This window comes from Rhinolophus sinicus, chromosome 2 (genome assembly GCF_057876585.1).
Source record: "Rhinolophus sinicus isolate RSI-liver-muscle chromosome 2, RSI-T2T, whole genome shotgun sequence".
Taxonomy (NCBI): Eukaryota; Metazoa; Chordata; class Mammalia; order Chiroptera; family Rhinolophidae; genus Rhinolophus; species Rhinolophus sinicus.
The window spans coordinates 137,414,452-137,426,133 of record NC_142502.1 but is presented as its reverse complement, the minus strand read 5'-3'; the positions used below and the strand labels follow the sequence as shown (position 1 = coordinate 137,426,133).

General features: G+C 51.6%; 1 protein-coding gene across 2 annotated transcripts; it reads right to left on the bottom strand.

The window, feature by feature from the left end:
- Positions 1-1,169: 1,169 nt before the first annotated feature.
- On the bottom strand, positions 1,170-10,139 carry BOLA3 (bolA family member 3). 2 transcript variants are annotated; one of them, XM_019750338.3, is made up of 4 exons: positions 9,982-10,139; positions 7,308-7,431; positions 5,408-5,496; positions 1,170-1,405 (listed from the first exon to the last, which is right to left on the bottom strand). In XM_019750338.3, exons 1-4 carry the CDS (start codon positions 10,033-10,035, stop codon positions 1,340-1,342), a joined length of 333 nt encoding a protein of 110 aa, XP_019605897.3. In that variant the 5' UTR covers positions 10,036-10,139; the 3' UTR covers positions 1,170-1,339. The 2 variants fall into 2 exon arrangements, with proteins under 2 accessions (XP_019605897.3, XP_088652211.1); XM_088796085.1 differs by lacking the exon at positions 1,170-1,405 and adding an exon at positions 4,942-5,049.
- Between the last annotated feature and the right edge of the window lie 1,543 nt (positions 10,140-11,682).

Below are 11,682 nucleotides of genomic sequence, written 5' to 3'. Positions count from 1 at the left end.
TTCCCCCAACTGTGAAGACATAGACTATTTTTAAGACAAAAAATGGGGATGAAGTATGTGAACAGGGTATTTAAAATCTGTGCTGCTCTAAGACGCTGCGGCCCAAGGTTGTTTTACCTACATACTCTTATTTCTTAGGGAGGTCTGAGGGCCCTTCAGGACCAATAGTGACCACTAGTGGTCGGTTCCAGGAAAGACAAAGGAGGAGTGTGAGGAAGGAGTGGATGACCCACCTGCCATCGCCACAGAGACTGGGGCTCTGAGGATTGAGAGCAACAGTGGCCCTGGGATCTCCAGAAAGCTGTACCGCTGGGCAGTGGGGGTGGGAGGGCAGGACCCACACTGCTAGCGAACCCATCGGGGCTCTCAGTTGCAAGCAACAGGCACTGACAAGGCTGATATGAGCAGAAAAGAATTTAAGGGAAGAATATGGGGGCAATCACAGAATTTCTGGGAACACTGGTGAACCAGCTTCTGAAAATGGGCAGGAACTGGAAGGCTCTGTGGCCAGAGCAAATGGCAGTGCAGACGCCGACACCGCACCCACCACCATGGACTGGAGACAGCAACTCGTAACATCGACTCTGCCGTTGCCGCCACCCAGAACACTGCGCCACGGTCGCCAGAATCAATGCACCACTGCCCCTGCTTCCGGGCATCACTCGCACCCAATTCAAAGTCCAGGGCAGATCTGTCTGACTGGCTGACTCTGCGCCATCTGCTGGTGCCTTACCTGCAGGGGAGCTAGGAAAGGTGGCTTTTTCAGCTCCTGTTGGGGGAGGCAGGCTCCACTTCTCACCAAGATGCAAAGGGTGGGGGACTCTTTAAACAAAGGAAAAAGATCCTTATCCAGGCAGTTCCAAATCTTCAGAGGCCCCTCCAGGGAGTAAGAAACCCAGGATCCAAGATGCTTCTTGTAAGAAGTTTGGAGGGGAAGGGAAAGAGAGTGAGTGATTAAACTATGGGAACAGCAGAACCAAAGGACCTTTTCTTTTCTTTTTGGTAAGATTAAGGGGCCTGAGCAGTTTTATAGAGGAGAAATAGGAACATCTCTTGACAACACAAAAGTAGCCTGCACGCCATTCTGCCTCTGCAGCAGCAGGACAGAACCATCCAAAGATGAGACCACTTAAGGAACGAGAAGTATTATTAATGACTCTTCAAAAGCCTAACTTGTCTGTTGCCTTTAATTAACATCTAAATAGATAACATATTCTTCTTTAATTATAATATGGAAATGTCTATGAACAAAATAGATAATTTCTTGGCAAACTCCTAGGAAAGACTGGTCAAGTCCCTCCAAGGTTTGAGCAGCAGTAGGTATGCAGCCAGGGCGTCGTCAGTGCTTGGGGACAGAGGTAAATATCCGCAATCCGTGCATTCCTTTGATTTCTTCTTTTAGTGCCTAAATAAGTAAAAGAAAATCATCATTTCTTTTGTATTTGACATTGATTACAGTAAGTCCCTCTGAGGGTATTTTTACATAGCTCCATATTTGTAGGAGACTTTGCACACACTTCCTTTAAGCAGTTTTTCCTTTCTTGGAAAACTTTTTTTTTGTTTTTTTTGAGGGAGACTCTAACCTGGCTCAACAATCAAAAATGCTCTCTGCTTTCTGCAGGCACAGAATACTACTCCCTAGAGGCTGTCCCTGTGCCTGTGCCAAGGCCACAATCCCTGAGCCTTCGTGGCTAGCTGAGGGAGGTCACACCTTCACACGGAAGGCCTTGACCCCCTTGTGTCCTGAGCTGTGCCTTCTCCCAGCTCTCTTACAGCCCCCTGAGGACTCCCCAGCACAGGTCACAGTATCTTACAGCTACAGAGGGCCTTAGAGATCACCTAGGTCTGTTTACAGTTGAGGAAACGGAGGCCCTAATGGGGAAGTGACTTTGGATAAACATTTTTCAGCACCTGCTATGCCCACAGCATCATGCTGGGGTGCTAGGGGCTCAGATGAAAAAGGTATGGAGAAATGACGAGAAAGATAAAGGAAGTAACACAGGTCTACAAGAAACGGACTCAGCAGTGATGGGCTTTGCCAGACCACAGGCCAGCTCGGGACTGCTGTGGGTGTCCTAGGAAGGAGCGCCTGTTACCACACTGGTCGTTCAGGGAGGAGGCAGCCCAGAAGCTGGACAGCTGAGAGTGGAATGGGCAGAGAGGGACAGAGCATTGGGCCCAGGAGTGCCAGGTGAGGAGAGGCTGGGAACATACCACGACTCACCAGGAAAAGCCTGGCTTTGAGCGAGGCACATGGGGTGGAAGACTAAGGCAGAGCTCACAGAGGATCGGGAATCTCAGGCTAGGAGGGTGGGCCTGGACTTTGGGCACCCAGGGTGCACAGTGAGGGGCTCTGAGCTGGGGAGACATGAGTGGAGACTCCCTCAGGGGAGGATGATAGGCACCAGACAGAAAAGAGGCCAGAGAAGGGGAGAGGGCAACTGCTACTTACCAAATGCCTTCCACATGCCAGCACAAGGCTGGGTACGTGTGGTCAATACCTCAGACCATCTCTGCCAAAGAGGAAGTTGAGGCTCAGATCCCACTGTGAGCTGAGGGCCAAGATGGGCCCAGCTCTGCCCAACACAAAAGGGAAGTCGGTGCTCACTGTCCTCCCGATGGCTGCTCCCCAGGGAGGGGACAGGATGGATGGGGAGGAACACCCGTCACCTGGCCTCCCTTGGGACTGGCCCAAAGCAGATGCCGGTGATTATTTCAGAAGAGAAGCCTGATCAACCACGCAAGCTGGGAGAGGCTGGGCCACAAGCTGGCAGGTCCCAGAGGAACAGTGAGTTTGCTTCGGAGGGTGGAGCAGCTGTGAGTCATGGTGGCAGGGGCACCCAGTCCCTAGGGAACCCAGGAGGGACTGTCTGATGAGAAGGGGATTCCTGCATCAGATGAACCAGGATGCCTTTCCTGGCCCCTTTGGGCCTGAGAGTCTCAATTTTACTAGGGTGACCAGAAAGATTGATGAGGAAAGCTTCACCCTGGCCCAGGACCACCAGACCCCCACCTGACAGCCTGGGCACCCAGTGCATCTGGACAGAGCACCTCCCCGCACTCTCACCCACTCCCCAAGAACCCTCACTCAGCACTCAGGGAATAGACCCATTGCTTTCTCCACTCCACTTCCGATCGGCCGCCTCCTATGTGGAGTGCCTGTCAGACCCCAATTCCCAGCACCTCAAAAGATGGGCCACTAACTCCAGGTCCCTGCTAGATGCCTACAGGCCAAAAGACTCGCTAGTAAAGACATTTTATTTCGCTCCTCCCACAGCCAACACCCGCAAATGTAATCTAATCCTCTGAAAATGCCCTCGAGCACATCAGTACATTGATACAAGCACGTCAGAGCACTAACAGCCAGCTGTGGCTAACAAGAGCCTCTGCTCAAGCTGAAGGTCAGGCTCGGCACGCCCTTAGTCCCCTGCCAACCCCGCTCCGGCAGCTGTGGGCGCCTGGCTAGAGGACCACAGGACCTGCTCCATAACCAGCAGTGCTCGCGTGGGCAAAGGGGCCGCTGTGGTATCCCCGGGTAAAAGTACACCATTGCCAAGAGGGCGATTCTATGAAATGGGACACTTCTTAGGCACTGAATGTGTAATTTCTCTGTAAGCCAATAACCCAGCCCAGGCCAGCTCTCCTGTCTGCAAACTCAACAAGTACTGACTGAGCTCCTTTATGTGCCGGGTCCTTTGTTAGTGGTGGGGGACACAGCAGTGAACAAAACAGACCCAGGCCCAGCCTAGAATCGGCTTTCTAGGGCGATGCCTCCCGCTGGGAAGGTGTGGGGGGAGTACACGTTCCACAGGGGCCCAGGGGAAACCCTGAGCACAAGACGATGTAGGTGACCTTCCCCCAAACCGAAGGAACTGCTGCCCTCCCGGGGACTTGGCGCAGGTTCCGCCCAGTGTCCTACATGCTGATGACAGTGGCGGCAGCTGCCATTTATTGAGGGTTTACTATGTGCCACGCACTGTTCTCAGGGCTCTGTGTATTCTTAATCACAAATCCTCAAAACAGCCCTTTGAGGCAAGTACTATTCCTCTCCCTGTGTTACAGATTAGGAAACTGAGTCACAGGGATGTTGAGGAACTTGCTCAAGGTCACACAGCTAGAAAGTAGCAGAGCCTACGTTTGAAATATGTGGAATCCGACTCCTGAACCTGCATCTTTAACCACTTGTAATTGTGGCTTCACGGCAGGGGATGCACTCAAATTAACAGCACCCTTAGGAGTCCAATTGTACGAGGTGGTCTGAATAAAACCCAGTCCCGTCAGCTGGGGACGAGCTGGGTAAGTCACAGCTTCTCTACCTTGTCTTTGACCTTGACTCCAATCCCTGAGATCACGTGGGGCTAGAAGCTGTTGCACCCCCGACTCCCCAGGCAGACCATCAGCACGCCTTCGGGGCCCACATGCCAGTGAAGGGCTGGGCTCCAGGAGAATCCGAAGATGGATCCAGAAGAGAACCAGCCCACATGAGGCTGACAGGGCCAAGGGACAGAAGGCAGGGAGGTAAGTATCCAGGACACAAGGCAGAAAACGCTGGAGTCAGAGGGTGGAGGGCATTCTCCCACACAAGGCAGGTAGGAGGCAGCATTTGAGCTGGGCAGAGCGGAACCCTGCAGGGGGTCTGATCTGGACAAACATCCAGATGCACAGAGACCAACAGGCAGAGGCTGAGGGAGGGTACATGGCCCCCCTCCGGTGCGGGAGGCCTGGAATAGCAATCTGGGACACCTGAACTCGAGGTATGAGGGGTCACAGAGGGACTCTCATGACCAAAGCGTTCACAGTGCTCAAGACCTTCCAGAAAGATGTCAAACACCTCTGCTGAAAGGGGTGAGTTTATAGACCGGCCCAGGGGTCAAGGCTGGTATTAATTCCAAGTAAAATAAGTGTAGATCATGGATAAACTTGTCCTTGTCTCGTTAAATCTGATGTTTCAGACCCCTATTGTCTGTCACTGGGTCTGGGGCAGCTGGAGCAATTCTTAATCATGCCGAGGCTCAATTTACCCATCTGTAAAGCAGTCCTAGAGAGAGGCTAAAAAAAAACCCTTCAAATCTACAAAAACATACATATATCTTTTGATACTCCTGCATTTACAAATACTATTCAATATGTGACAATAACAGTAAACACTGGTAACGTTATACCAAAAAAATGCAATCTAAGTAACTATCGGAGGACTTGTTTTCAATTTTGAATAAAAGTCGTATTTGCCCACAATCGGTTTCCAGATAGTTTCAGATTATATTTTTCTCAGGTCCTAAGTCCTGTTTGCATGACTGAGGTATTGCATTATCCTTCCCTAGGACTGCCGATAAAATACCATCCCCACTTGGCAGGCCGTTTCGGAGGCTGGAGACGGTGGCAAAGGAGCGTTGTCACCTCTACTAACCTGATTTACCATCTGGTGCTGCTGCACAGTCCTCTTCTCCTTAAATTCTTCTGACTCGATCTGGATCTCATACATCGCCCCACAGCCTCCTGAAATAAATGCAATTTGAAAGTGTTTCAGTCGCGAAGTTAGGGCAGCCACGGTCCCGTGTGTCCTGGAAGTACCACACAATCTCAAGAAGGTCTGCATATTATTATTCAGTAGAAAGTTGCTAAGACTGTTAGACAAAGATCATGGCTGACAATCTGGCCACATACTTTTCCTGACAGGCTACCCTGATCCAAAACGTGCTCTTCGTTTTGCAAGGCAGTTGTACCAACAGGATTATTACGTGTGGGGCAGGAAAGAGGAGGCACAAAGCATGAAAAACCTAGGAAATGTAGGCTTTCCTGGTATTTTATTAAACCAGCAAACGCCATGGAAGAGGGTGGGAGGGACTGAATTTCAATGTTTCACCTTCAAAAAATATCAGCAATCGGGATTTTTTTTAAGTGCAAAAATACACTCAAATTTGGTTTGAAAACTGTGGACTACTATCCCAAAGAAAAGGAAAGGAACACGGAAGTGAGATAGAGACAGGGACACAGCATTATAACACAAAGTGCAGACACACAGTTCATTGGGCTGCTGGGGCTCTCCAGCACCTCCTGCTCTACAAGCAACACTGAGCGTTTCATCCTGGGCTTCCGCAGGGAGGGAGCAGCTTTCCGGGGAAGCTCTCGACGCAGAGCTTGTGGTGGACTCATCCAGCCCCTTATCAAGTCTCCACACGGCTGGAGAGCTAATGCTGATGACTAATGAGAAAACGTGCTGCCCTGGCATGAAACAACCTGGGCTAGAAAGAAAATGTCCCCTGTGCTGTTAACACCAGGCCATTGTATGAGAAGTTCTTTGGTATGTTTCTCTTACGGGCTCTAGGAGTCAGTCCACGCTTTGGTTAAATCAAGGTTCCCAGCCTCAATTCCCTTTCTGCATGCGGTCTAGGGTTGGGCAGCCAGACAGGAGGTCACGTTCCAGCTCTGCCACACCTGGGTCTGGGGCAGGTACAGAACTGGTGACATCAGGCCTTAGCATTGCCTGAGATCTCTGCAGCGTGCTGACTCCACCTCCCATTCCAAACGATCTTTAGATTGACTCATTTCCTCTAGTTTTCCAGAATGAAAACTGCTTTCTAACCCTTCCCCCAATCCTTGTAAATGTTATGCTTTCAGAGAAGCCAGCGAGCTATCATGGCAATGCAGAGTGGCAAAGACCACGTCTGGGTGTGGGGAGTCAGGCAGACGCCCGTGGCCAAGCCGCTCCACGGGTGTGTCTCGATAAAGGCTCTATCTTCCCCATCCTGTGGGTGTAGAAGGTGATTGCCCAGCCTGCTCCTAACACAGCCAGCCTGAACTTCTGAGGTGCCAGCAGCCATCTGAGAAAGCAGCGCCTGGTTGGGGTAGGAAACTGGGCTCAAGCCAGAGTCTGCCATGGGTCCTGGTTCTGGTTCTGCCACCTCCTCCCTGTGCAGGATTGGGCAGGCTCTTTGGCCTCCCTGGGCTCAGCTCCTCATGTGGAAAGTGAGACAGTTACTTTCCTCAAAAGCGCAAAATCCTCCTGGGGTCCACTCCAGCTCTGACATTCAAGGTGTCAGAAGAATGTGGAGACATTTTTGGAAAGCCCACACATCTTGCAGTCACATTAAAGACTGTGGGCCAGAGCCTCAAGGTGACTGAGAGGGACCTCGTCCCCACACACAGTTTCCTTCAATGTTTCTGTATCCCCACTTCCACATCTGCCCAAAAGTCAGACATATTGAGAAGCCATGATAGCAAGTTCTTTCCGCTAAGCCCCCTGCCCTCTGCCCCTCCAGAGGGCAAAATTCTACTTAACTCCATGGGGAAGATGAGAGAAACCTTACCTGAAATGTCAGTGACTTTGATTGCTGTAGCTCGAGGAAAGCTTTCTTTGAGAATTTGGGTCACTTTGAGCTCCCCCTCAGTCTGCGAGGCAAACATCCGCTGAGCACAGTGGGGAAGAGAAAGCTGCCACAGAACAAAGAAGAGTCATGGCGAGTATGATGAAGCTGCCCCCGGCTGGCCGGGCCACTGTGCAGGCCCCACCTGCCATTCCCTAGCGAGGCAGGGCCTGCATGGCCATGGGCTAGGTCAGAGGGGCTGTGTTCATGGCATCAGATGTCCACTTAAGTGTCCCAGGATGCAGAATAAACTTTCTTGGGGTGGGGGTCAGGAGATTGTAAATATTAGGTTGGTGCAAAGGTAACTGCAGTTTAAAATGTTAAAAATAACTGCAAAAGGCAGCCGGTTGGCTCAGTGGTTAGAGCGCAGTGCTCATAACACCAAGGTTGCTGGTTCGATTCCCACATGGGCCAGTGAGCTACACCCTCCACAACCAGACTGAAGGACAACGACTTGACTTGGAGCTGATGGGCCCTGGAAAAACACACTGTTCCCCAACATTCTCCAATAAAAAAAAATTTTTTAATAATAATTGCAAAAACCACAATTACTTTTGCACCAACCTAATAACTCACTTTTTATTCTAGAGACAAGGCCCCAAACTTTATTCAATAGATGTTTAACTTGCCATGATAATGCCATGAGAGATACCATCATGACGGCAGTTTTATAGGTGAGAAAACTGAGGCATTAAATAATACGTCCAAGGCAGAATCAGTTAGTAAAATGCAGAGCTGGGAGAGGCTGGGCAGCCTGCCTCAGACGTGCCCTGCTGGGTCAGTGTGCCCCTGCCCATGCACTGGTGGGGGCAAATATCACCCACCCTTTAGACCTGATTCACATCCCAGTCTCTCCAGTGGGATATGACCGTGTGACCTACTGCCCAATAAGCCAGCTACCCTTTGCAACATGTACTAATTCTCACGGGGGAAAGGAAGCAGAATTCTATTAAATGACCTGAAGGAGGAACATTTTTAGATTATTTGCCATTGGCCATTCTTTCCTCCACCCCCAATGGCAACCCCAGGGAGCCAGTGCTTCTGAGGGGAACATGTCTCAACACTTAGGGGTAAAGGGGCAGAAAACCAGGTCAGCAGCCCCTTGGCTGGGTTGACACTGAAAAGGGAGACTGAAAACAGAGCATGGCAAGCCTTGAAAGTCAGGCTAAAGATTTTGGACTTAGCAGATGTCTTGAAGCTAGTACCTTTTGAAGCTACCGTGTGTCCCTGAAAATAAGACCTAGCCAGACAATCAGCTCTAAAGCGTCTTTTGGAGCAAAAATTAATATAAGACATAGAGCTGATTGTCTGGCTAGGTCTTATTTTCGGGGAAACACCGTAGTCAGGAAACATACCCGGTTAAGAGGCGTTACAAAGGGAGTAGCACCAGCATGGGTCCCTGACTGGAGGAGGGTGGTAGGTGGGAGAACACCAGCGCTGTTCATCAAGCTGGTGCTGAAGGTACCTCCCCTTCGCCCTCAGTCCTGCCCATCCTCAAGCCTTTCCCAATGGCCCAGAGCAGGGTCCTGTGTTATAGAATCTCGGAGCACTTTCTTGGGTACTGGCTCTTTCACCAACTCGTCTCAAAGGCCAAGACTGAGTCTGTCCTGTCACTGCAGGCTTCCAGTCGAGCTCAGGGCCGGCCCTCTGGAGGAGTTGGGGGATGGATGGATGGATGGATGGATGGATGGATGGATGGATGGATGGATGCCGGCCGGACCAGCATGGGAAGAGGGGAAGAACCCCACTTGCCTACTGGGCACCCACAAAGAAGTCTGGCAGGCAGTTGAAATACAGGTCAGTAGGAAGATCTGGACTTAGGCTGTCTGAGTGTTGTGTGGAGGGAGAGAAACTTGATGTTGGGAACCTGGGTAAGACCCGGGTGTGTGTTGGGATGGAGCCTTTTTTGAGGACAGCACCTTGCAGGGCAAAGGCAGAGGGTAACCAGGGGGCAGGTAGACGCATAATCACTAAGAGGTGAGGGTGGTTAGCACTGCAGATTCCTCAGGAGAAGTTCCTTCATCTTAGCAGATCTGTGGGCAGCGGCAGCTGCATTTAAACCCGCAATCTACCGACAAAATCCAGATACCACAAGTCCACGCTGAAATTCATCAGTACAACTGCTTGGGGGAGGCAGGTCCACGACCATCAGGGGAGAAGGAAGAATGTGTGAGGAAAGGAAATGAAGTGGATAAAGTGTGGAAAGGATGAATGAGAACGGGGAGAGAAAATTAGGAGAGCGCGTGGTGAGTGTCCTCTGTTGGACTTCGACTACGGGTGCGTGGGATTTGGGGGAGGGTCAAGGTCAAGGAGGCCCGGCGGACAGTCCCAGATCCCAGACCCCGGCACAGAGCCCGGCACCCACGCAGTGACCGACAGCGCTTTTCCCGTACTGTCTGCATTACGGCTGTTTAGGTGTCTGTTCTCGCCCCACCTCCACCCGGCTAGGGAGGTCCCCCAGCGCGCGGGGACCTGACACTTCTCCGAATGCTGGTTGCCCGGTACCACTGAAGGGACAAATCAACGACTGAATAAATGAAAGAAAGGGAAGCCCCCTGCCCCGGCCCTGCCGCAGCTCCCACCCCGCGGGGAGCACCCGGTCCTTGCCCCCGCTCACCCGGCGAATCTGGCGGAGCAGAGGAGCTGCCGCGGCCGGGCTCCACGCCGCCATGCCCGGCCGACGCGACCCGCCGCCCGAGGTCACCGTGTGGCCCGAAAGGCGCGGAGCCCAGCACCGAAAGCCGCGGCCGTTGGAGAGGCCGCCCCCTGCCGCCCGGAGGCCGCGGGCCGCTCACCCCGGTACGTGCCACCCCGAGACCTGCCGCACCGCCCGCGCAGGGCGCCCCCTCCCCCACACTCGTGCAGCGCTCCGCTCTTCTCCCGCACCCTCGTTCCACCAGCCGGTGCTTCCCTCTCGGCCTAGAAACACCACCCGGATCCCTGGCCCTCCGATCTGACTTTCCATCGTCCCAGTGTCCCTTGTGCCCTGGGTGGAACTTCACACCCCACTCCCCACCCCCCACCTGCAACCTAGCTTCTCAACTGAGGAGTTTGGGTTTTTCCCTTCAGAAAAAGGAAGCCGGGGGGCAGGATTTTAAGCATTAAGAGTTCCAGAACTGCGAGGAGCAGGACTGTAGGGGCTGGAGTTAGAGCCGAGGACGTGAGTTCCGAGGCTAATACAGTGGTCCGGGTGCGACTTGAGGCCTGAACTGGAGCAGCAGCGGCTGGAGGGAAGGGAGAAGTGGGTTGAGATATTTGGGAGCTGAGTGGAATGCAGTGACTGGATTGGGGTGGGATAAGGGTGAGGAAGCCATCTAGGATGACTCCTAAGTTTCTGGCTTCGACAACGAAATAGGGGGAGGGCCAGGTGGGGCGTGAAGGGAGGCGACAAAGTCAGTTTTGGATTTGCCTGAATTGAAGGTGCATACGGGATACCGCCCACCGGACATGTAGACTCCACAGACCCAGAAGTCCTAAGAATGTAGTGGAAGCTGATGTCACGAGGGATGGGTAAGATTGTCAGCTAACCTGCCCGCCTCTGGAGTATCAGATAGAAAGAAATCAAGGCCGAAATTCTACCAAGCCCTTTCTCTAGCTGTAGTTGCAGCACGTGGTCTGGTACACCCTGCGGGCTTTACCAGGTCTTTTTGGTATTTCATGCCAACCTATCCAATCAATAGCCGTCAGCGTTTCAAATGGATGTGTTAGTTAGACCTAGTTGTTCTTTAAAGTGATCAACTAAAAATATGCTCAATCCACTGATGTATTGAGTGACTCCCACATTTTGGCTCTCATTACTTTCTCCTTTCGATTAATGTAATAGCTTTTCACATTTTTGGTTGATTCCTTGAAAGTTATGGTTGGGTGGAATTAAGGATAATTTGCTAACTTTTAATTTTTCTTCACTCATGTCAATGATATAATTAAAACTGCCAAACAATATTTTATCCACTCGTGCAGTGGTTAACCACTCCCTTGCTCCTCAAACCACATAGTTCAGTTGATGCTAGACCCAACCCTGATCTAGGCGTGATCACAAGATCGAGGTCTGGCCAATCAATCATAGGGATTGGTTTAGGGTGAGTCACATGATTTGAGCCAGACCAAAGACAGATGGTCTAGGGACTTCTCTGGAACTAAAGAAAAGATAATTTGCAACTGGATTGCTAAACTGGTAGAATGCCTACTGCTGGTGGCCATCTTTGCAACCATGTGGGCAGCGCCACTTCAGAAATGAAACAGAAACAGAAGAAAGAGCTGAGAGGAGACAGAAGTTTGAGGTTGCTTGTGCAACTGGAAACCAGCAGTGCCAGAAATG